At 54.5% G+C, this 21,726-nt stretch overlaps 9 protein-coding genes across 9 annotated transcripts; 4 read left to right on the plus strand and 5 right to left on the minus strand.

The window, feature by feature from the left end:
- Positions 1-20: 20 nt before the first annotated feature.
- Positions 21-620, minus strand: BO97DRAFT_28137 (uncharacterized protein). The gene has a single exon (XM_025691071.1). It carries the CDS (start codon positions 422-424, stop codon positions 98-100), a length of 327 nt encoding a protein of 108 aa, XP_025553016.1. The 5' UTR covers positions 425-620; the 3' UTR covers positions 21-97.
- On the minus strand, positions 413-1,592 carry nctA (negative cofactor 2 transcription regulator complex subunit BUR6). Its single transcript, XM_025691070.1, has 2 exons — positions 915-1,592; positions 413-841 (listed from the first exon to the last, which is right to left on the minus strand). Exons 1-2 carry the CDS (start codon positions 1,414-1,416, stop codon positions 582-584), a joined length of 762 nt encoding a protein of 253 aa, XP_025553017.1. The 5' UTR covers positions 1,417-1,592; the 3' UTR covers positions 413-581.
- A 1,951-nt stretch (positions 1,593-3,543) lies between these two features.
- Positions 3,544-7,386, plus strand: BO97DRAFT_469515 (uncharacterized protein). The gene is made up of 6 exons (XM_025699852.1): positions 3,544-3,806; positions 3,879-3,988; positions 4,046-4,425; positions 4,478-4,748; positions 4,806-5,868; positions 6,005-7,386. Exons 1-6 carry the CDS (start codon positions 3,763-3,765, stop codon positions 7,023-7,025), a joined length of 2,889 nt encoding a protein of 962 aa, XP_025553018.1. The 5' UTR covers positions 3,544-3,762; the 3' UTR covers positions 7,026-7,386.
- Positions 7,387-7,604: 218 nt separating this feature from the next.
- BO97DRAFT_404656 (coronin) lies at positions 7,605-10,261 on the minus strand. Its single transcript, XM_025695003.1, has 9 exons — positions 10,125-10,261; positions 10,024-10,052; positions 9,902-9,961; positions 9,698-9,840; positions 9,591-9,639; positions 9,423-9,526; positions 8,885-9,346; positions 8,140-8,836; positions 7,605-8,078 (listed from the first exon to the last, which is right to left on the minus strand). Exons 1-9 carry the CDS (start codon positions 10,156-10,158, stop codon positions 7,821-7,823), a joined length of 1,836 nt encoding a protein of 611 aa, XP_025553019.1. The 5' UTR covers positions 10,159-10,261; the 3' UTR covers positions 7,605-7,820.
- A 543-nt stretch (positions 10,262-10,804) lies between these two features.
- Positions 10,805-14,154, plus strand: BO97DRAFT_366257 (putative kinesin family protein (KlpA)). Its single transcript, XM_025692612.1, has 6 exons — positions 10,805-11,047; positions 11,103-11,247; positions 11,303-11,626; positions 11,999-12,130; positions 12,189-13,753; positions 13,811-14,154. Exons 1-6 carry the CDS (start codon positions 11,030-11,032, stop codon positions 13,985-13,987), a joined length of 2,361 nt encoding a protein of 786 aa, XP_025553020.1. The 5' UTR covers positions 10,805-11,029; the 3' UTR covers positions 13,988-14,154.
- A 704-nt stretch (positions 14,155-14,858) lies between these two features.
- Positions 14,859-16,417, minus strand: BO97DRAFT_442171 (uncharacterized protein). Its single transcript, XM_025698235.1, has 5 exons — positions 16,159-16,417; positions 16,057-16,093; positions 15,933-16,000; positions 15,494-15,867; positions 14,859-15,378 (listed from the first exon to the last, which is right to left on the minus strand). The coding sequence occupies exons 1-5, from the start codon at positions 16,321-16,323 to the stop codon at positions 14,946-14,948; spliced, it is 1,077 nt and encodes a 358-aa protein (XP_025553021.1). The 5' UTR covers positions 16,324-16,417; the 3' UTR covers positions 14,859-14,945.
- A 382-nt stretch (positions 16,418-16,799) lies between these two features.
- Positions 16,800-17,777, plus strand: BO97DRAFT_404659 (alpha/beta hydrolase). The gene is made up of 2 exons (XM_025695004.1): positions 16,800-17,290; positions 17,359-17,777. The coding sequence occupies exons 1-2, from the start codon at positions 16,874-16,876 to the stop codon at positions 17,770-17,772; spliced, it is 831 nt and encodes a 276-aa protein (XP_025553022.1). The 5' UTR covers positions 16,800-16,873; the 3' UTR covers positions 17,773-17,777.
- A 661-nt stretch (positions 17,778-18,438) lies between these two features.
- Positions 18,439-20,298, minus strand: BO97DRAFT_387855 (translation initiation factor eIF-2B subunit family protein; the record flags this gene model as incomplete). The annotated part of the gene is made up of 2 exons (XM_025693615.1): positions 18,439-20,088; positions 20,144-20,298. 2 exons carry the CDS (start codon positions 20,296-20,298, stop codon positions 18,597-18,599), a joined length of 1,647 nt encoding a protein of 548 aa, XP_025553023.1. The 3' UTR covers positions 18,439-18,596.
- Positions 20,299-20,926: 628 nt separating this feature from the next.
- Positions 20,927-21,571, plus strand: BO97DRAFT_433405 (GFA family protein; the record flags this gene model as incomplete). Its single annotated transcript, XM_025697597.1, has 4 exons — positions 20,927-21,034; positions 21,136-21,297; positions 21,365-21,485; positions 21,540-21,571. The coding sequence occupies 4 exons, from the start codon at positions 20,927-20,929 to the stop codon at positions 21,569-21,571; spliced, it is 423 nt and encodes a 140-aa protein (XP_025553024.1).
- Between the last annotated feature and the right edge of the window lie 155 nt (positions 21,572-21,726).

A 21,726-nucleotide genomic window follows, 5' to 3' on the forward strand; every position in this document is an offset into this window, starting at 1 on the left:
TTCCAAGGAAACCTTATCATGGCATGGATTGTTCGTCGTATTTGCAAGTCGGAAGCATGCTCAACTCACGCCAACCTGGAACACAGCATGCACTACATCAGGTCACACAGGCATTCAAGCTGGCTTGCTGTACATGATTGATATTGTCTCTGGCATGCCAGACGCACCAGTCAGCTTCCCACGACCCCGTACGAATTCCCCCCGAATCAAACCTACAAATACAGAGCCACATCATTGCTGTTGATGAGATGACCGCAGCAACCGGAACGTAAGAAACAGAGACCCCGAAGAGATTGTCCAAATAACCGACCCCACGAGGTGAGAGAATAGAACAGAAAACGTAAGAGAAGACAGAAAGAACAAAGATAGAGAAAGCCAATAAAAAAAAGTACCTATTCACGTCGCGAGATGCAAGCCCATCCATGCCCACCACCGCAACGCCTTGAAAAATATATTATACGCCCCTTCTCCATTCCGGTCTAGAGAATAGCCCATCAGATCGTTCACAGATATACTAACGACGAAAGAAGAACCAGAACCAGTAAACTATAATGCGCCGCTGAACCATATCCTAGAATCACTTAATCACTATCGTCTTTGGGGCGACGGCCGCCCCGCTTCCGTTTCGGCTGTTCGTTCTGATCACTGCCGTCGTCGTCGTGTTTCCGACTCGCAGGCTGATCGGGCACCTTCGCGATGATATCTGCCAGGAAATCGAGTACTTCGTCCTTGGCGACAGCTTGCTTCAGGTGCGAGGCCGTGACGCGTTTGGAGTTGCGATCCTTGGCTTCCTTGGCGGCTTTGGTGACGAGGGAGATCATGAAGAGTTCGAGTGCCTTGGCTGTAGATGAGAGAAACGAATGAGTTAGTTACCAGCTACGCGCATGGACTAGAAGGTAGACATGGCCACTTACAGACAGCAATTGGCGTGACCTGCGCGACTTTACCGACATCTTCATCGGCCTGCATGATGCGCTTTATGCGCGCGACGGGGAATTTGGTTTTCACCTCGACGGGGACAGCAGCCGGCGCCGGGGGAGGAGGAGGCGGAGGAGGGGAAGGAGAAGGAGGCCGGGCAGGCTCCTCGTCTTCCGATACAACGGGGTCGATGTACTTGCTTTGGGGCGGCGGCGCGGCCTCGGCGGCCTGAGCGAGACGCGTCGAGCGACGAGCCATATCCGTGTATAGGTGTGCCGCGTCAGCGAAGGGATAGATATACTGCTGGGGAACCCTGCTTGGCGGGGCCGGGGGTTGTTGATACTGCGGGGTGAAGAAAGGTGAGGCGTCGTAGGAAGCGCGATGGGCGAGCGGATTCCCGAACGGGTAGACGGGGTGGTTGACGGAAGGGGAGATGGGGGTTTGGAAGGCGGAAAAATCAGGGGATCGTGGTCGGTAGGAATTGTCTTGATCGGTCATCGCCTGTGGGGATTTTAATGTTTTTTAACCTCAGTCCATAATTCTGGTTTTTATTATTTTTTTTTTTTTGGTTTCCAGGGAGCAAAATGCGCGTGCGCGCCTAAAGGAAAGAAAAAAACAGACTAGTATAGAATAAATATGGGGAACTTCTTCTTACCTTTACCGCCAGTAGAAACTCGGTGAAATCCTGTTGAGATTCAATTCACTAAGAGTGAATAAAGAGAAGGAGGGTTCTCAGTCTGTTTTAGATAGACATGAAACCCTTGAGTGATGATCATATCATAAAGCGCCCAGCTGAGAGAGAGAGAGAGGTCTTTATGTCTGATTATTATGATGATAATGATAATAATAATCAAACAATGAACGAGGATAGGATAGCATAGGATAGAGAAGGGATGTTTTTGTATTGTAGATGGCGCGCGCGCGGCGGATGGCCCGAGCTTTTTCTGCCGTGGTTTTGCTTTGTGTTGGAACGGTTATTGAGTGGGCGGTACGGTAAAGGTAGTGTAAGAGGGAAGATTACAGGCAGGAAGTGCGTGTGCCCAAGAGCAGCCGGGGAGGTGGCCACAACAGCCAGACAAGAAAAGGTCCGGGTGTCTTTCTTCCGGGGAGCAGCTGCGGCCCTTTTTAACCCTGCGCTCCGTTACAACTCGGTCACGCTAAACCCACTGGGTGATTGGGGGCTCCTTTTGGCTATTTTCGTCTGCTGCAGTGGTTCCTGTTGTCTAGTTCTTTTTTTCTTTTTTTCTTTTTCTTTTTCTTTTTCTATTTTGTACAAGTAACTCTTCTTCTCACTCAATCTCCAGTTATAGTCCATGTTCATGTCCATCCAACCCGTTCCTTCTCTCCGGGGTCAACTGGTCAGCTGGAAGATAACCCTACACCCTCTTCCTTCTACCTCAACTCTGCGACTCCCAAGATGCTAACACCATCTTCCTTCATCTCCACACCTTCTCTAACCACGATGACTGCACCATACAGTCACCACAGCCACAGCCTGCGCTCATGCGAACGAACCACTCCCTCCCTGCCACCCCGCCCGTAGAACTATGTGCTCTGGTTCAGTCACTGATTGGTCTTCTGCTGCATTTACCTTTACCGCGCGTGATTCTTTCCGTCGAGCCAGCGCAGGTCAATGATGCAAATTCATCCCTGCTTCCGATGCCTGTCTCGTTTCTACCTTACACACAGCCTATCCCCTTGTTTCGAGTTACCCTGATCGGGTGTTGAGACAGCTTGACGCTTGAATGGAAGAGTCATCTGTTGATGTTGATTTACATCCCCTTCCTGACCATGGAACAATACCCTGCCCCTTTTCTTTTGGTTCTTGACAACCTCCCCACCACCACCACGGCACTACTGGATGACGATACAAAGAGCTCCAGAGACTCGAGGCGAGAGATCCAACAATGAGGCCGAAACCCGCTGAGCGTATCGCCTGTTGTTGGGTCTCGTGTTGGCGATTCTAGCCAACCCCGGTCACTGACGGTTTAATAAAAAATAAACTTGATCTAATCTGACCATGTGTCCTGTGGTGGCTGCCCTTGTTACCTATTGTTTGCGTGTCAAAATAGAAGAGCGAGCATGCGGGCTGAACACCTTGCAATCATTCATAGGTAGATTAGATAGGGCCGGAAGAAGGTACAGTTCCGGTCGCGCGTAGCCTAGTGCTTACTCGCCTGCAACAATTGTCCGGGGATGGCGGTATCTCTCTGCCTGGATGATGATGACGACGTTGTTGCAGCTCTTCATGCTGCTGCTGCTGAGAGCCTTGCGATACATGGTGGTTATGCAGCGAACTCTATAACGACCATCACGAACATGACATGTCCTAGTACTTGTATCTGTAGCGTGCGATCGACAAGAACAACACGTTCTGGAAGCTGTGAGAGTTGTAACTTCCAGTTAGCTAGTAGGCCGAGAGGAAACAGGGGTTGACTGAATAATCCAATTTGCCTATTCATGTGTTACTTGAACATCAAACCGTTAGAGAGAAGAGAGAGAGAGAAAGAGAGGGGCGGGGCGCAATGGAACCGACCCTCCCCGGGAAGGCTATTCTTCCGCTCCGGCCCGCTCTCCGGCCTCCAAATTTGGTCCAGCAAACAAAATGATGGTCCATCGCGATACTGTTCACAAGATAGCTGATTATCGGAATTGCTTCAACTGTGGTGACGCCAGCAGGAATGGCCCTTGTCTCCCATTGATGGCGAACTGAGCATGTTGTTTACCCCCGCCATTTCGGCTTCCACCTCTCTTTCCTCATAATCGCAATCCCCTGGACTCTTTTCGTCTGCATCGATCTCTTCGCTTTCTATCCCCTCCAAAAAGCCGGTCGTGACTACTCCAATGGCTGTCGCGGATCAGCCTTCGGGCTTGATGGATATCGCCAGGTATGGCCGAATGCTGTGTCATGACTCCCTTGCTATACTTGATGGCTGATGGCTGGTGGCTGCGCCGAGTAGCTCATTGACGCAGGACGAGATCCCGTTCAAGCTGCGATGCGCCATCTGCAACAAACTTGCCGTGAACGCATTCCGCCTTCCTTGCTGCGACCAGGCTATTTGCGAGAACTGTACGCGACTCTCCCATTCTTACAATCCTTATCGGAGGTCTAATCCAGAGTAATCAGGCCAGGTGTCTCTCCCCGAAACATGTCCTGTCTGCGCGCACACTCCTCTCTCCTCTGATCTATGCAAACCGAACAAGGCCCTCCGAACTACCCTCAAAGCCTTCCTGCGCACCGAGGAAAAGAAGCGAGAGAGAGAGCGGCAGTCGGCTACTCCCGCGACTTCCGCAGGTGCAAACGGAGCGACGCCCGCGGATGCGACTCCGTCTCAAGAGGAGCCCCCTGTTGCAGCTAACAGTGCTGGGGATCAATCTGTGTCAGAGGGAGTGGTATCTGCCACTGCTTCCGCCGATGCTGTTACTGAAGAGACTTCTGGGTTCAACGTCCCTGAGCCCAATGCGGACAATGCTTCTGGCAACGAAGTTGCCGAAGCTGCCGTTCAGGTATGTGCTTTTATGACTGATTTTGTTGGTGCCTCTAACAAGTTTTTCGCAGGATGAAAATGTCGAGAGCACCTCGGAGCCGGCACCAGACCAGTCCGAAGAGGTAGCCCAAGACGGAGCTGACGAGGCTGGTCCAACCGATGAGAATCAGTCTACTCAGGCCAATGAGGAAGAAGCCTCCCAGGGTGGCGAGCCAGGATCAATGCTCGCCAACGGTATGGGCTTCAATGCGGGCGCTGGGATGTTCCCCAACATGGGCTGGAACGGAAGCTTCAACCCGATGAGCCAGTACATGAACAATGGAATGCTCAATTTCCCCATAGGTCAGTCTTCGCTCTCCATTTCTTGTCCCGTCTTCGCATTACTGATATACTCGGTAGGAATGCCTGGAATGGCAATGGACCCGATGGCCGCGAATCAGGGTATGTTTGGAGGCTACGGGATGAACATGACTGGCATGAACATGGGAATGAGTTTCGACGCGGGTCAGGGGATGTATGGGGGATGGGACGGCTCACAGAACAATATGTGGAATGGAGGCCAAGATAAATTCAATCCAAATGCTTTCGCAAATGGTATGGGTCCGCAATACGGGGGCCCCTCTGGCTTCGGTGGATATAATATGTCTCAACCCAACCTTGCTCAAATGCAGCAGCAACAGTTCCCTAGCCAAGATTATCAGAACGGGTCGTATGGCCCGGGGTATGGCAGAGGCAATTTCCGGGGTCGTGGTCGTGGATATTTCCCTAGTGGTCGTGGCCGAGGCGGCCTTGCTGCTGGACATATGCAGGCCAATTACCCCCCTAATGCTAACTACCCAGCGTTCCCTAACCATAATGCCTCTAATCTGAGTTCAGACATGGCGTCCCAGTCGCAGGATGGTGCTGCCGAGATGTCCGGAGAGTTCGACCATGGAGACGCTCCAGAGATCAACAATGATGAAGTTGGCCCCGGTGGCGATGGCGATGCGGAGGGTGCACAAGACGATACTGTGCCCAAGGATGCCACCACGGAAGGAGCAAATGGTGAAAACGACGAATCCAACCCTCCTGATACCGATGCTGCACAGGAGACTGAAGAACCGCAGCTGCAGGGGATCCCCACCATTGATAGTCTAGACCAAGTCAATGCCGTCCAAGCGATGTCGACCTTCCCTATGGGCATGCCAGGCCCGATGGGAGTCGGGTTTGGGAGAGGCGGAGGCTTCATGCGTGGCCCTTTCCCTGGTGGACGAGGTGGTGGATTCAACGGACCTCCGTTTATGGCTGGTCCCAACACGATGTACCCCGAGCCTCGGGGTCAAGGCGTGGAAGGAGCGCCGGCGGCGCCTCGAGCCATGCGCGAGGGTTTGCCTAACACCAGCGTTCTCCGTCAGCGTAATTTCCAGATCCCTGGACGGTCAGGGGCTTCGTCTGCACAGCCTTTTGGAGCGACCCCTCATAGGTGAGAGACATCATCAGTGCCTGCAGGTTTAGCGCTGGGCCAACATTCACTAACTTTCTCCTCTTAGCGCGAGCGCTACGCCTACCCAGGACGATCAGCGACCACGATCCACCTCGCGTTCGAAATCACGTCCCAGGTCGGGATCCAGAACAAAGAGCCGGTCCCGATCCCCTCAGCCTGACCAAACAGACGGTCGCCGCTCGAATCGGCAACGCTCGGTCAGTGTGGACATGATGGGAGAAGAGTCAGAGCGCCGCCGCGAGCGGCCCAGACGACCCCGTCGCGACGACAAATACGATGAGCCGTCCGGTGCGGACGAGGGCCGTCGTTCTCGTTCTCCATCCCTTGACTCGCGCAGGTCTACCACCCACCGTCGCGACAGGGACCGGGACAGGCGAAGTGGTCGACGATCGCATCGGTCCCGGCGTCACCGCAGCTGGAGTCGCAGCCCCAATCGGAACGGGGACGAAGCCAACGCCGACCGTCTGTCCTCGATCCCGGAAGAGACCGGCCGAAACAAGACCGGGGACAGTTATCGGGGCGGGAAAGATCGATCCAGCCGCTACGACGACGATCGCGAGCGGGATCGGGACTCCAGGCGCCGTGACCGAGACCGCGACTGGGACCGGGACCGCGATCGTGCTCGCGACCGTGACCGTGACCGTGACCGTGACCGCTACCGTGAGCGCGACAGGGATAGAGACCGCGACCGTGACCGTGACCGCCATCGTGACCGGGATCGTGACCGTGACCGTGACCGTGACAGGAAGCGCTCCCGTCGCGACCGCTCCGGATCCCCTGCCGGCAGTGAATACTCGTTTCGCCATCACTCTCGAAGAGACAAACGTGGCCGCGACGAAGAGGGCGGAGACCGTATGCGCGAGAAGGCGGCCACGGCCTCGGCAGCCAAAGCTGGCGAACCTGAAAAGGACCCCCATACCCTGGAACGCGAGGCCCGGAACCGCGAGCGCATGCTCAAAGAGCAACAGCGGCGCGAAGCGATGCACGCAGACAGGGACGGCGGCAAATCGTCTCGCAAGCGTGACGGTCGTGGCCTGAGTGGCGGCCGTCGTCTGAGTTATAAGTACGAGGATGAGGAAACCGACGATGCCCGTGCCGCTCGCGTGGAGAAGGAAAGAGAAGCCGGCCGGTGGTAGCTCCCCTGCCAGTCAGGTTTCTTTCGTCCCTTGTCACATACCAATACCTCACGACCTTCTTCAACTCCCCAACTCTTCTCTCTCTACATCTCATCCATCGTCTATCCTCCTCACCCGTCCTTCATATCACTCACATGACGAAGAGCATATAGAGCGCATCCATCTGAGCCTGAATTACTCCTCCCATTACTCCACATTCCTGCGCGGTGTCTTCCTCGAGCATGTATTCTCCACTAGCCGTAAAGGCACCAGTACCCACAAAGGGTATATCATTTGCAGGCGATGGCGACAAATCGCAAATTTGTTTCATTCATCCATGGTCATATAGCATGCAGATGCGAGGAATGATGTGAGATAGTATGAACAATAAATCTCAATCTCTGATACTAGGCCACTTTATCGTAGTATCCCTTCTACTTCAATTGCCTTAACCCAGGCACACTGATCAAGACGTCACGAATCATAGAATCATATTCTAGCTTACCAAGATACGCGTCTAGTATACTGTCAACAACCCGTGCACAAGACTATCGGTACTCAGAACGAGAGCCAGTAAACAAAGCAATCTCTATGCAAAAGGGGTCTGTTTTATATCAAGTCAAGAAAAGGAAAGTAGTTACATTGCAGGCACACAATACAGTACATCAGAGCCCGATCCCCTGGCCTTTTTGGAGGTCCGGTGGGAAGATGGAGTGGTCGGAACAGAAGAGAAAGTCATGATAGATATGCGTAGAATACCTAGTAGGGGAGGTGGATTATGATGGGCGGATAGACATGCAAGAAAAACGAAAAGGCTTAGCCCAGCTTAGCCTTGAGGGATTCGATCTCCGCGGTCAGGCTCTGCATCTGTTGGGCCTGGGAAGCGATGGTCTTGGTTTGCTCGGCGATCAGTTCCTTGATGGCGCCGATTTCGCGCTGCACTGCGTCGGCGGCGTTGGCGGTGCTGGTGGAGATGCTGGGTGAGGGCGTGGATGTGGTTGCTGCTGCTGCTGCGGTGGGGGCGGCGGCGGCGGGGGGAGTTGCGGTGCGGGGAGTTTCGGGGGCGGGGGAGGCCTGTGAGGGTTCATGGGTTTAGTGTTTGCGCTGGTTGAAGGGGAGGAAATGGTGGGTTTACCTTGGCGGAAGTAGGTTGCGTCTTGGCCTCCTCTTCCTTCTGGTGCCATGGGTTGGCCTTGACTGTGGGAGAAGCAGCCTCGGGCGTGCGAGTGGAGCGCTCCACAGGCTTGGGGGCTTCGTCGAACGCGGACGGCTCCTCGGGCTCGGCCTCTTCCTCCTGGTCGGCGAACTTATTCACCATGGCGGCCATGGAGGCACCTTGCTCCTTCATGGAGGGATTGGGTCTGGCCACCGTGGTAGGCTCCGGAGCAGGTTCCGCCGCCTTTTTCACGGGAGCGGGCTCTTCGGCCTTGGGTGCGGCAGAAGCAGGGGTATCCAGAGACGAGGTAGGCTTCTCCTGCACTCCAGTCACCTCCTTCAGTCCCTCGCCCTCGTACAGATTAGCCATGGAGATCTTGGGCGGGATAGCCTCCTTGCCAGCGAACCACTCATCGGGGCCCATGGCAGGCTTCAGGCCAATGGTGGGAGGATAGATGTCGTCTTGGAAAGTCTCGGCACGACGGGGGACGATGAAGGAGACAGGCTCGATGTAAGTGTCATTGACCGTCTTGAAGGCACGGGTGACTTCGTTGTCATGGGTGTTGACACCGCGCTTGGGCATGAACGCAATGCCACGCTGGGGGTCGGCCGACTTGTACTCGGCAAGGTATTCGAACTTGTCATTCTCCAATTCGAAGTAGCGGATGTTACCGTCACTAGATTAGGTTAGCTAGGCCTTCGATCTATCACAAAGCGCTACTCACCCTCTGCCAGCCAGGTACAGACACTGAGTGCCTTCGTCCCAAAAGGGCATGCAGACACCGGAGATGGAGTCGAGGGTCTTGAATCCGTTGATAGGTTCACGAGGAGCACGGATATCCCACAGCGCCAGCTGGCGGTCACTCATCTTGGAGAAACCGGTGGTCGCGATCCGGTCGCGTTCACCCAGCCAAACGGAACGACTGTTCTTGGCTCCCGAGTGTCCTTGCGTCTCGTGCGCAGGGCGCTCCTGACGTACATCCCAAATGCGCAGCTTCTTGTCCCGGGAGGTCGTGACCAGGAGGGAACCATTTGCGCTCCACGATTGCGATTGCACGATATCACCCAGGTTGAGCGTCAATTTGGGAGCACCGGCCTCGATATCCCAGATCTTCACGGTGTAATCGCCTGATGCCGTAGCCAGGATGTTTTCGGCGGCGGGGTTGAAGAGGACGTGTCCGATCTTCCTATAGAGGCGTTAATGCGTTTACTTTAGCGACAGCACTGGGTGACGCAGGGAGGTCGAGTGGATCGCAAACGTACTTAGGGTGGCCGGAGAGCTTTCCAACGGGAGCCACATCCTGAATCTCATCGGGGTCAACATCCGGGGACAAGGTGAATCCCTCCGGTACACGCCAGAGCAGAACCTATCACGCGACCGTTAGTTGGACCGATCAATGCAGTGTCGGAGGCATAATCAGATGGTTGTACCCTTCCGTCGTCCGAACCAGAAGCAATGAGGTCGTCATTGAAAGGGTTCCTAGCCACGTCAGCTCACTTCTTCCTCCCGCAGACAGCAATTGTCAGCCATTGCTCACCAGTCGGTATCCAAGACAACGGCAGTGTGACCGCGGAACAGAGGCATGCGCTCGGGCAACTTGCCCCGCTCCTCCAAGGGGATGACAGCAAAGGCACCACCACCACCGGCTTCCCAGTTCACGGAGAGGTACTTGGGGTTGACCTAGTCGCATGGTTAGATTATCCGGCGGGGGGGCGGCTTAGGGGCGATGAGGCGGTCGGACCTTGACGAGGTTGGTATCCCAGGCATTTCTGGAAACACGCAGGTTATCATAGCATTGCTCCTGTTAGACCTATAAGCGACAGTTCGGCTGAGGATAGATCAGAAGGAGGGAAGGTTGCGCACCTTTCTCGTCGGCCGTCCGAAGACGTGTCCTGCTACCTGTCAGATTGCGGGCTATCGGAGGTGGCAAGGAGGAGGAGGGGGGGGGGTAGAGGGAATCTCACGGTACTTAGAAGAACGCACGAAACGACCAGACATGGCGCTGGTGTGTCAAATGACAATGAAATTAGTATGAAAGGGGGAGGAGGGGGAAAGAAAAGAAAAGGAAGCAAGGCAATCAAGGAAACAAGAGACAATGGCGAGGGACGGAGTGAGTGGTGAGAACGGGGCAGGCTTGTCTAGGTTCAGTTCGGTCGGTCTGCAAGCAGCGCAGCCGCAGCGGCTAGAAAGAAGGGAACAAGTGGAAACCCGCGCGGGCGGGCCAGAACTGGAGCAATCGGGCCAGAAGCTACAGTATAGGAATTGATGGATTGAGATTGATTGAGAGAGGATAGAAGTATTCCACTGGATAGTAATTGACTTTTTTACAAAGTCGAATAGTTTAAGTTCCAGGTGAAGTTGTACAAAACATCTCGAATGTAAATACGACGAGTACGACCATTCATTGGTGGCTCCAAAAGCAGCCTGGAGATCAATACCACTAGTCCCGGTTCGGTCTAGTGTCCTTCTATGATTGTCCCCCGCCAGTGACCAGCTGAGTCATCAACGTTTGTTTACCGCCCACCGTCACTGCAGAAACGGGGGAGTTGCAATACTGCCAAACCCATCATCGGCTGGCCAGGTTGGATAGCCAGGCTTATTATTATTATCGGCAGTCCCGGGTTCAACTCCTCTTCAACCCACGCCAACTTATCTGCTGCACCTTAATTACACAAGCCCGCCAGCACCCCTCCTCCTGACATGTCGCAGTTTCGACTCCACTCTCTCTGAATTGCGCTCCTGACTTTGCTTCCCCCACGCGTCTTGAATTGCGCCCTTGCTTTGCGCGGGATTTTGCCCTCGTCCGCTGTCGATACCTTTCAAGTCATCCTCTTCACTGGTCAGGGGCTTGTAGCTCCCTATCCTCAGCATGGAGAACGATCACATGGTAGCGCATGAGGCAGACTCTCCCTCAAGACCGTTCGACTGACGCGACACGACAGGTTCAATCGAAGACGTCTTCCCGTACCCGAATCCCAACTGTCGGTCTGAAAGAAATGAATCCGGCTTCAACCAACGCCCGCTCGGGGCTCGTGCAACCCGGAACAATCGCTGGCGCCGTCATAAGTAAGAACTCAGGCCTACCGCGTACGTCCCTGGAGGATGGCTCAGGGTGTAGGGGATTGGAGACTAACGAGGGCAGAGCCGGGTCGTCCACGAAGCACAACTCAGTCCGGCGCGGCCACCTCGACATCCCGTACCGCTAGCAGCACAACTAAGACGCACGGCCGTGCGAACACTTATAGCTCCAATACTCTGGGCCGGTCTGCATCTACTGTCTCACGAACCAAGTCGACCATTTCATCTACCACCGGGCCCACCACGCGACCGCATACGAGCATGTCGCGCTCACATACTGTTACCAATTCCCGGAGGCCAATGGCCAATGCCATTCCCCGAGCAGCAACGGCAATGGGCTCCCGTGAACAAGAGGACTCGGAGGGCACCATACTTGGAAAACGTAAGGGTAGGCGAGAGTTTGACTGTTTTTCATCCCCTGCTACACCTCCCCAGACCACAAGGACTCCCCCAAGCGATAAGGCTTCCCGGATCTGGCCATGGACAGAGTATGAGGCTTCGACTTGCTCGCCCTTGGACCGACTGGCTTTGGCTGCTGGCCCCATTGATGCCTCGACTTCTAGACGTCCTCTCACACATCATACTTCCATTAGTCACATGCGTTACCATGCCCAGCTCTCAAGATCTCCCTTCATGACTTCCGTTGAACCTATCCCCTTCACCTCCCTTTCGTCTATCCCTCGTTCTTCCAGAAAGCCACCTCGTTTGCCACAGTTTCTTACCAAGGATTCAACGATCAAGTCATTTAACTCTTCTATAGGTGGCGAGTGGGACCAGGATCTCCGAGAACGACGAATGTACGATTTGGTGCGAAGCGTGGAGGAACGTGTCAGTCAACATGGGCAGTCAAACTCAGTATTGAAAGATGCGCTAGATTTATACAAGTCTAGAGGTAAGTGGCAAGTATGAGCCGGTCTTGGCTTTAGATGCTGACTGAATTCTACTTGCAGTAAGTGAGCTGGAGGCATCATCGAAAGAACTTACGGAAACGAATGTTACACTGCGCGTTGAGATGGGCTTGATGGGGAACCGACTAGCCGCAGCGGAGAAAGCACTTAAAGACGCACAAAGAGATCATGAGATCGTTGTCGACGACCTCAACGCCCGTCGATGTATCGAAACAGAGACAGCCCGACTGGAGAGCAGAAAAGAAATGGAGGCCATATACTCTCGGCACCAGGAGGAGATTCACGAACTGAAACGACGCTTCGCGAACGAAATCGAGGGTGAAAGGGCTGCGCGATTGCGTGAACTCAACCAAATCGCTTCACAATCTGCACTTGACACGCAACGATCAAATGTCGAGCTTGACAAGAAGGAGCGGGAGATCGCCAGCCAGCAACACGAAATAAACACTCTGAAGGCAGACTTGGAACGCGAGCGCAAGAACAACAGAGACCTAAGACACAATCTGGATACAGCGAGCACGAACACTGTAACAATGGAGTCATCAGTGCGTGCATTGAAAGCCCGTATCGAATTCCTCGAGTCCGGTCGCGAAGAGCAGTCCCAGGCTTTCGAGCGGCTGAATCAGCAGATGATGGACGCATTAGCTGAAACGAATGCCACGAAGGAGAAGCTCCGCAAAGAAGAAACCCTGAGAAGGAAGCTTCACAACCAAGTACAAGAGCTGAAAGGCAATATTCGAGTCTTCTGTCGAGTTCGCCCCTCATTACCTTCGGATCCCGTCACGCAGGTCGCCCAGATTCAATATCCTGATGAGGCGGAGGACTGCAAAGAGATCGCGGTGCTGGGCCCTGAAGAGAAGAGTAGTCTTGGATCAATCTCCAGAAAGAACAGCAACTTCTCATTCGATCGCGTGTTCAGACCATCCACCCAGAATGCGGAAGTGTTCGATGAAATTAGCCAACTTGTGCAGAGTGCTTTGGATGGATACAATGTGTGTATCTTCTGCTACGGCCAAACCGGCAGTGGTAAAACCTATACTATGTCATCCCTCGACGGTATGATTCCTCGGGCAGTGCACCAGATCTACGAGACCGCGATGGGCTTGGAAGAGAAGGGCTGGCGGTACACGATGGAAGGAAACTTTGTGGAGGTGTACAACGAGAACTTGAACGACTTGTTGGGCAATCCCGATGACCTGGACAAGAAGAAGCTCGAAATCCGGCATGACATGCAGAGAGGAAAGACGATCATAACCGATGTTACTACTGTTCGCTTGGAATCGCCTGAGATGGTCGAAACCATCCTCAAGAGGGCGGCCGCCAACCGCTCTGTCGCCGCAACCAAAGCCAACGAGAGATCTTCCCGGTCTCATTCAGTCTTCATTCTCAAGCTCATTGGCGAAAACGACATTACAGGCGAACGCAGCGAGGGAACCCTCAACCTGGTGGATTTGGCCGGCAGTGAGCGACTCAGCCACAGCGGTGCCACTGGCGAGCGTCTGCGCGAGACACAGAACATCAACCGCAGTTTGAGCTGCTTGGGCGATGTGATCGCTGCCCTGGGACAGGGCAAAGAGGGCGGTCATATTCCTTACCGCAACAGCAAGGTATGCTTCTCCAGAACAGCTTGTTCAACATCATGACGACAGCTAACCACTCAATAGCTAACCTACCTCCTTCAATTCTCCCTCGGTGGCAACTCCAAGACCTTGATGTTCGTCATGGTCAGCCCGTTGCAAGCCCACCTGGCGGAAACCTTGACCAGTCTCAAATTCGCCACCAAAGTACATAACACGCATATTGGGACGGCCAAGCGGCAGGCGCGGGTTCGTGAATGTTAATCGCGGGGATTTTGGCGGCTTGAAAGATACCATTTGATTTATCTTCGTTGTATGTTTGTTGTGCTACGTTTACACTGTGGGATGTTGGCCTTCATGAACCAGGCCTTGGCAGCGGAGTCTTGGAGTCTGCTTTTATTATGTGATTAGGTCCAAGAGCAATATCAGCCTTTTTTCTTGTGCTTTTGTAGGTTTGAAATCGAACCACCTGTGTGTGTAATATGTTTCATCTGGGGTTCTCTTCATGGCAGTATGGGCAAGTCCACCTGCTGCAGGCGACTAATCGTGCGCTTCTAGCTATAATAGCTTAGTAGGACTAAGCCCCTGGTCAAAGCAATGGTAGATGCTAGTACGTATAGCCAGATGCCTGCTGTCCTCGCCTCAAGTTGATTCGGATTGGACTGGTGCAGAGAATCGGCTTGAAACTGTTACCCGCCAGCTGGCTAGCAAGTCGGTGAATATATAGTTATTGTTCCCACTGGTGACCTGCCGGAGGGTCGCTCTTGGAACGTCATTCGTGGTTGCTGTCAGCTTGCAGAGAAACCGCTTGAAGCATTATTCTGACCAAGATTCAAAGTTTACTTTCTGCGATCAACAAGAAGGGCTGCTGAGGGCTGCCCATGAGAACCTGTTGAATCGAAAAGATATCGTCCTTACCCGATGCGCAGGATGAAGCGGAAAAGAACGGCAGAAAGACAGTATCATCACGTGATGATAGCCTTGTGTTCCTCGCTCACTTGGGGAGGGGGGGATGGGGGGCACTGTACTTGGCGGCGGGGGAAGGTTAGGTGAGTCCCCGGAGCCGCTTACCGCTACGGGGCACCTTACAATAAGCTTCCAGATGCCATGCTTTCTTTCGACCCCGCGAGAAACACCAACTCCTGATATATCCTTTATACACATCCATTTGCACGTATCTTATAATAACAAATCTATTTGTGCTCGAAAACATCGAGGTAAATCATCTCCACCGTCGGGAATTACTAATCTTCCGCGTCTCCTGCCAGGAGATATCGCGCTGGACCCGAATCGTATTCAACGGCACCTCATCCTCTGACGCGGTGTCCCGCCGGCTCACCTGCAGCGACACCTGCTGCTTGGCCAGGTACTCATTTGCCGGTCGCAGTACCGGGTTCATCCCGTCGAAGCTCTGCAGCTCAGACCCCTTGATTCCACTGGTGCCGGTGGTGCGTCCGCGCGAAGTGCCCACGCTACTGGCGAACTTGGACGAGAGCGCCACGAACAGCGGCCGCAGCGTCGGGAGACACGCGGAGATGATCCCGCTTGAGCACTCGATCAGACACCACGTACAGGCCTTGGCCAGTGTCCAGGTGGTATCGGCGGGCTCGAATTGGAAGAGCGTCGAGAACCGGTAAGCACTTGTAAATACGACGCTGTTGTTCGGCGAACCGGATGTTAGTCTAAACTCATCCATCGGGGGGATACCGCCCGGTGCAATTGGCGGTATGGTGTCGATAGCCTGAGGGGTGGGAATGCAGGGAAACGTACAAACTGCCCAGCAAGAATATCGCAATCACCGACAACCGATGCGTGAGGGATGCGTGCAGACCCCAGACTGCATGGACCGGCAACGAAAGGATTGCCACATCGGTCACGATGTTCGGTACTGCGTTGCCGATAAATGACCCCTTGAGGTTGATGCAGGTGCCCGGCAGACTCGGGTTCCAGGCCTTCGCGATCGGGTCGCACTGAAATACGCTCACGCAGATGATGGCGATGACCCAGCCGATGGCAATGCCGCCGAGGATGATGGATGCGATGCGGAAATTCCGTGTGGGGAAGATGCGCGCGTACATGAGCAATATCGAGACTTTGATGATGCCCACTGTGGTGCAGTACACGCATTCGAATGCCATGAGCAGCTGTGAATGCGTCAGCTACAAATCGGCTGGGGTTTGCATGCTTCGCATGCTAGACTGGGTTTGACCTTTGCGATTGTCATGACGTTCTCAGTTGGGAGGACGGCTGCATGTCGTCCCATGCCGTAGTGAATCACTAACAGATATTAGCCAAGCACCGAAAACTCGAAAGATGCGCGGGGGTTGCCTTACTGGTCAAATTGAGACCGCAGGTTGCGAAAAGAAACACCTATTCTCGGCGCAGTCGAGTCAGAAACCGAACGAGCAGACCAATTCATACATCTCCGAACTTACCACTGATAAGAGCATGGTATAGTCGTCGCGTCCAATCGACAGACCCTTCTTCCACCGCGCTAGCAGTCGCAAGATCACGAAAAACAAGCCCAGCGCCGTCATAGCAATGCTAAGCGTTCGGTTAGTTTCCTGGCGATTTTCGTGGATGTCCGTCGCCGAGGCCATGGTGGTTCGTAGGCTCGTCCAACGGCGTTTGCACCAACTCAATCATAGCATGCATGACTGTCGAAACAAGGCGGACGAACTTCGAAGATAACAGAACAGGAGCCATGGCTGGAAAAGCTTGCTTACGCCGACAGAGACTCCTGACAGGGGAATGTTTCCAGCAGTGCTTCCAATTCGGTACTTGTTCGCGCGTTGATCACCTACGCCCAGGGTGTCATGGTGGGCCGCGGACAACTTCCGTTGGGGACGAAATCCTCCGCTAAGCCCTGGTTGGCGTAGCTAGGCTGCTAAAGTACTAGAAACCTCGCTGGTGCGACTGCCGGCGTGCGCATCTTTCTCGGCGGGCAGACCGTTTGTGGGGCTGACAGCGGCCGTTGGTTTCCTCCCCGGGGCAACTGCGGGCCAACGTTGGACAGTTGAAATCACCATTCACCCCTTATGGTCGTTATCCCGTGCCTCCATCAATAGATCATGGTATAAGTACTGCGTCGGGCTCCGCGATTGCAAGCGCAATTCGCAGGCGAGAGTGAGTTAGTGAATTATCAGCATAATGGCTACCAACGCGACACCCATCTTCGTCTTCGTGCCCGGTGCATGGCACACCCCCGATACCTTCGATATCATCCGGGATTTGTTGCGCAAGCGAGGGTACGAGTCTGCGACGGTTGCTCACCAGTCGCTCGCCGCGGCCAATCCGTCCGTTGGCCTACACGCCGATATTGCCAATGCTAAGCGCGTGCTCCAAAAATGGGCCGACCAGGGACGCCAGATCGTGGTGGTCGCGCATTCATATGGTGGGTTGGTCGCTGCGGGCGCCGTCGAGGGGCTCGGACATGCACAGCGGGCCAGCACAGGCCAGCCCGGGGGTGTGATCCAGGTGGTGTGGCTGGCAGCGTTTGTCGTTCCAAGGGGCAAGTCCCTCATCGACATGCTAGGCGGGAGCTGGCTCCCCTGGATGCTACTTGAGGTAAGCCACCCACACTCGTTCTACCTCCCCATTATCCAATACTAACCTCACCGTTCCACGCCCCATAGAACCCAGATGACGGATACTGCTACTCCTCGCAGCACGAACAAATCTTCTACCACGACATGACCCCCGAAGCCCAACAACAAGCCATCGCCAAGCTGAAGCCGCACCCCAAGCCGTCGTTCCTAGAGCCCGCCGTCCACGAACCCTGGCACGAAATCCCCGCTTTCTACCTCTTCTGCGATCAAGACCAGGCGCTACCCATGCCGGCCCAGGAGGCCTTCGCGCGAACCCTCGGTAACCCGGGAACGTATCACGCAGACGGGTCGCATTCGGCCTTCATCAGTGTGCCAGAGCAGGTAGCGGACGGGCTAGAGCTTGCATTGCGAGAGGGGCTAGAGAAGAGTGGTGTTTCTACTGCTGCTGCTGCTGCTGCTGCTACTAATCCTGCTGCTGGTAACAGAGTCAGTCAGCTCTAATGTACATATCAACTGAAATGATACCAGTAAATAGTATATTCTTGCAATGATAGTCTTCATCCCTTGTGATCGGGTGAACGGGCAATCCGTCCCCTGACTGCGTCTTACTAAGCCAAGCTAACTAGCCTATACTATACCACTGATATAGTATCATGATACCTGCCCCTGACCATCTAGGGTCTTTTGGATGTGATAAAAAGTATCAGCCCATCATGTCCATGTAAACCTGATCCCGCGTGGTACTAGCGACATATAAACCAGGGTCTAACATAGCAATGACAACTTCCGCTTTGGCTCTCACGCAAGTCCTCCCGCTTTGAACCAGGCTTCTGGCAGGGGATAGAGCCACGCAGGCTAGGCTGGATGTAAGCCTGAGAGCTCCGACCCGAGCTCAGCCTGATTGGTGGGTTCGAGCAGTGAGCACATGGGCTAGACTTCCCATCACGCAAGCACGGGCGTTGACTGCCGTGCGTGACAGGATGCTAGTCGAGTGTCGTGGTAGGTACAAGATTAAGGAGGGGACTCAGATTGGTTAAGGCACTAAATTAGGTAGTGGTATGTCCGGTGGGTCGTGGCGCCAACGGCTGGTCTTCGTTGGCTTGGGCTCGAGCGTACTCTGGCATGTGTATATAGAAAACAGGGATTATGCCTTGGATGAGGTATATTGTTACTTGTGAGTAAAAGGGTTCATATTACACTGCAAGCAGGTGCTATTTATCATGGATGGTCTAGAAGGAATAGCCGGATAGCCGGGTGGCTGGCTTGAGTAGTACAGAAAACAGAAAGCAGTGAAAGGCGCGGCGCTGCGTATGTTGGACAGGGCGTCACAGATCCAGGAAGAACAGGTCCACCGTTTTGCCCAGCTGTTCAGACTTCTCGCGGATGCGGCCCTCGTCCATCACCCCTTCTTCGCTGACGAAGGCGTCGACCATGTACAGGGGCACCCATTCGAAGTAGATGTTTTCCACGCTGACGGTGGCCGAGTGGCCCTCCTCGCTGGTCGTGGCTGCAGCTGCCTGCATGCCCTCCTCCAGCACGCCGACCCCCTTGACGCCGTCGCTGCGCCAGGTACTCATGATCTCTACCGGGTCGTTGTCCTCGTGCTTGTCGTCGTCGATCACGCTGGGCGACCCATTGATCTTCTCCAGGTCGCTGAGGACGACGATCTGCGCCTCGGGGCTGACGTGCTTGGTGCATAGGACCGCAGGGAGAGACCCCGTCTTGTTGCTGACGCCCTTCGTGGCGGAGATGCGGTCCGCCCCGAGGAGGAGAATATCGACGTCTGCGGCGGCGAGCGCGGCCGACGCGTCCGTGTACACCTTGACGTGGAGGTTCTTGTTCGGCGTGTCCTTGAACCGCGATTTGAAGTTGCAAACCAACGAGGAAGCGATGCTCGCGCCCTCGAAGAGCGGCCGGGATTCCAGAACGCGCAGCTCCAGCAGATGGATATCGAGGGACTCGTACGCGTCGAGAATGCTATCGCGGATCGTCGAGCTCGCCGACACAGTCAGGATCGTGAGCTTGTCGCGCGGCTCGCCGTGGTGCAGGAAATGATACCGGATGTAGTGCGTGAAGGCGTCTTTGACCTGCGTCGCGCGACTCTTTCGGCTGGCCAGGTGGAAGTCCAGCACCGAGAGAATGCGCTCCCACTTCTGCTCGGCGGTTTTATGGTTCTCGTCCTTCAGCACGTCCTCGACTTCGGCGAGCACGGATACGAGCGCGTTCATCGTCGCCGCCCCCATGCTTTCCCGCCCGTTTTTGATGATGTGCCACGCCGCCATCCGCACCGTCTCCCACCACTGCGCGTCCATTCCATCCTGCGTCTGCACGATGAAGTCGCGCAGGATCATCAGCGCGATGGTGGTCAGCTCCTGCGAGCCGCTTTCGTGGTCGTTGCGCAGGCGCTCCAGCCCCGTCGCTAGCGTCTTTGCGGCGCGGGCGCTGCGCAGTTCGCCTTCGAACCATATCCGGCGGAAACTGTCTTTGAGTCGTGGCACGGTAGGCGAAAGCTCTTCATTGAGGATGGAGGACGGGGAGTGCCATTCCCAGCTGGTATGTTCCCAGTCGATTTTAAACGACGGTTCTGCGTCGTCTGTCGACTCTTCGGCTTGTTTCCCCTTGAGCAGGAAGGCAAATGGATGTACTGTCCACTCGCGTCCCGCGGATTGATCGCTGAATGTGAAAGGCTTGCCTGTGCGCCAGTGGGTGAGGTTTGATTGATTAAGCTCAGTTTCTTCAGTGAGTTCGCGCCAGGCGGTTGCGAGCGGGTCATGGTCCTCTGATGTTATGCTGCCGGATATAGGGGCAAGATGATCCCTGTTGCCGCTGAGTTAGATGGTGATTTCTTCCTAAAGGGTATGAAGAGACCGACCGATATGTCCTCACTTTGTCGCTGCGTTTAAACAGCGCGACCAGGGGTTTCCCATCCTGGAATCTGAAGATGAAGGACGAGACGACGGCCCGTTTTTCGAGTGGTTGGGAATTGTCATTGTGATCGTTATGAGAAGATGATGATGGTGATGACATCGTGCTGAGGGAACGGTTGATGAGACAATAATAGACCGTAGTATAGGAATGTGAGTGCACTCGCGATTTGGGGTCTGACTCTGTAGACAAGAGAGAGTGGGTGCGGAATAACCCCACCGACCACTGCCCGGTTCACGCTGTTGTTGAATTCCCGGAATCAAGTGGAGTAAGTCCAAGCGCAGAGAGGCGAGACAGAGGTATAAATCCCCCAATGAACAGTCGCATGATCGCAGGCGTTTGGTGTCATAGTCACATCACGCCATGGGGTGAGAAAAACAAATGAGTGCCTGCGCATAAAAGGGCGAAACGCACCTTCCCGACTATGACAGGCGCCAGGCTCTAGAACCACGCCATCGATATGTACAAAGCGACGACGGGCTCTGGCTTGACGGGGGGGGGGATGATGATGATCATGCGGAGAGGGAGAGGGAGAGGGAAAGGGAAAGGGAAGAATGGCAGTTGGCGATGGCCGATGGCTGCACATGACGTCAACATTCGGCAAGCAGATCGACTGGTATACAACAACTTCCCCCAGACACCGGCCTCAATTCTTGCAAAACACTCCCCATTACACTCACATCTACCTTCAATTCAACAAGTATCGCACTTTCACAGCTCAGCCGCCAGAATGCCTACCTACCCCGGTTCCTGCTACTGCCGCAACATCACCTACGACCTCTCTCTCAACTCCCCCGACGATGCTCGGGCATCCCTCTGCCACTGTAGCAGCTGCAAGGTTCGAGCGCCCGCCCCTCTGATCGAACCTTAACCTTGTCCCCAAGGTCCCCTAGAAGGTCCCCGGGCTAACCACGATGGATGTGGGGTTGGGCTATACAGAAAGCCTTCGGAACCAACTACGGTCTAACGGCGAAGGTCCCCAAGGACGCGCTCACCATCAAAACCGGCAAACCGAAGGAATTTGTCGGTGACAATGGCTCGGGATCGACGATCCATCGCGAATTCTGCGGTGATTGCGGAAGCTTTATCTTGGAATATGGGGTGGGTCTTCGCTCCCGTCTTACGTCCTGAGCTTGTTACGTATACTAACGGGTGGGTGAACGGCCAGGACGCGGTGAAGAATGATTTCCGTTATATCTGTGTGGGATCCTTAGATGACCCTGAGGTGTTGCCGCCTAAGGGGGAGTTCTTCTGTTCGAGTCGGGCTAGTTGGATGCCCGAGATCCCAGGTGAGTGTCGATCTTCCGTCTTGTTGGCCGTCGGGCGTGATGCTAATAGGGTAGATGTGTTTCACAAGAAGCAAATCAAAGAGTAAGAGTGATGGTCGGATACGGTCGAGGATCTAATGATGTGAAAGCTTGTGAAAGCTAAATGTTTGTGTTCATAGCCTTCGTTACTTCATGCATAATTATGTACAGAATGCTTTGCACTTCCCGGCACACTTCGAACCACCAGGTCAGGCGTGATCAG

The sequence above is a fragment of the Aspergillus homomorphus genome, assembly GCF_003184865.1.
Source record: "Aspergillus homomorphus CBS 101889 unplaced genomic scaffold BO97scaffold_11, whole genome shotgun sequence".
Classification (NCBI taxonomy): domain Eukaryota; kingdom Fungi; phylum Ascomycota; class Eurotiomycetes; order Eurotiales; family Aspergillaceae; genus Aspergillus; species Aspergillus homomorphus.

Excerpts from the sequence above, each read along its gene's own strand:
- BO97DRAFT_28137 (XM_025691071.1), bottom strand. The coding sequence starts at position 424 with ATGGATGGGCTTGCATCTCGCGACGTGAATAGGTACTTTTTTTTATTG.
- nctA (XM_025691070.1), bottom strand. The coding sequence starts at position 1,416 with ATGACCGATCAAGACAATTCCTACCGACCACGATCCCCTGATTTTTCC. Across the intron at positions 842-914 it reads GGTCACGCCAATTGCTGTCT|CCAAGGCACTCGAACTCTTC; the intron begins GTAAGTGGCCAT and ends TCTCATCTACAG.
- BO97DRAFT_469515 (XM_025699852.1), top strand. The coding sequence starts at position 3,763 with ATGGCTGTCGCGGATCAGCCTTCGGGCTTGATGGATATCGCCAG. Across the intron at positions 4,426-4,477 it reads TTGCCGAAGCTGCCGTTCAG|GATGAAAATGTCGAGAGCAC; the intron begins GTATGTGCTTTT and ends AGTTTTTCGCAG. Across the intron at positions 5,869-6,004 it reads TTTGGAGCGACCCCTCATAG|GTCGGGATCCAGAACAAAGA; the intron begins GTGAGAGACATC and ends ATCACGTCCCAG.
- BO97DRAFT_404656 (XM_025695003.1), bottom strand. The coding sequence starts at position 10,158 with ATGTCTGGTCGTTTCGTGCGTTCTTCTAAGTACC. Across the intron at positions 10,053-10,124 it reads CGTGCGTTCTTCTAAGTACC|GACACGTCTTCGGACGGCCG; the intron begins GTGAGATTCCCT and ends GACAGGTAGCAG. Across the intron at positions 9,640-9,697 it reads GTTGTCTTGGATACCGACTG|GAACCCTTTCAATGACGACC; the intron begins GTGAGCAATGGC and ends TGACGTGGCTAG.
- BO97DRAFT_366257 (XM_025692612.1), top strand. Across the intron at positions 11,627-11,998 it reads CATACTTGGAAAACGTAAGG|GTGGCGAGTGGGACCAGGAT; the intron begins GTAGGCGAGAGT and ends ACTCTTCTATAG. Across the intron at positions 12,131-12,188 it reads AGATTTATACAAGTCTAGAG|TAAGTGAGCTGGAGGCATCA; the intron begins GTAAGTGGCAAG and ends TTCTACTTGCAG.
- BO97DRAFT_442171 (XM_025698235.1), bottom strand. The coding sequence starts at position 16,323 with ATGGCCTCGGCGACGGACATCCACGAAAATCGCCAGGAAACTAACCGA. Across the intron at positions 16,094-16,158 it reads ATACCATGCTCTTATCAGTG|GTGTTTCTTTTCGCAACCTG; the intron begins GTAAGTTCGGAG and ends CGCCGAGAATAG. Across the intron at positions 15,379-15,493 it reads ATATTCTTGCTGGGCAGTTT|CGTCGTATTTACAAGTGCTT; the intron begins GTACGTTTCCCT and ends GCCGAACAACAG.
- BO97DRAFT_404659 (XM_025695004.1), top strand. The coding sequence starts at position 16,874 with ATGGCTACCAACGCGACACCCATCTTCGTCTTCGTGCCCGGTGCATGG. Across the intron at positions 17,291-17,358 it reads TCCCCTGGATGCTACTTGAG|AACCCAGATGACGGATACTG; the intron begins GTAAGCCACCCA and ends CACGCCCCATAG.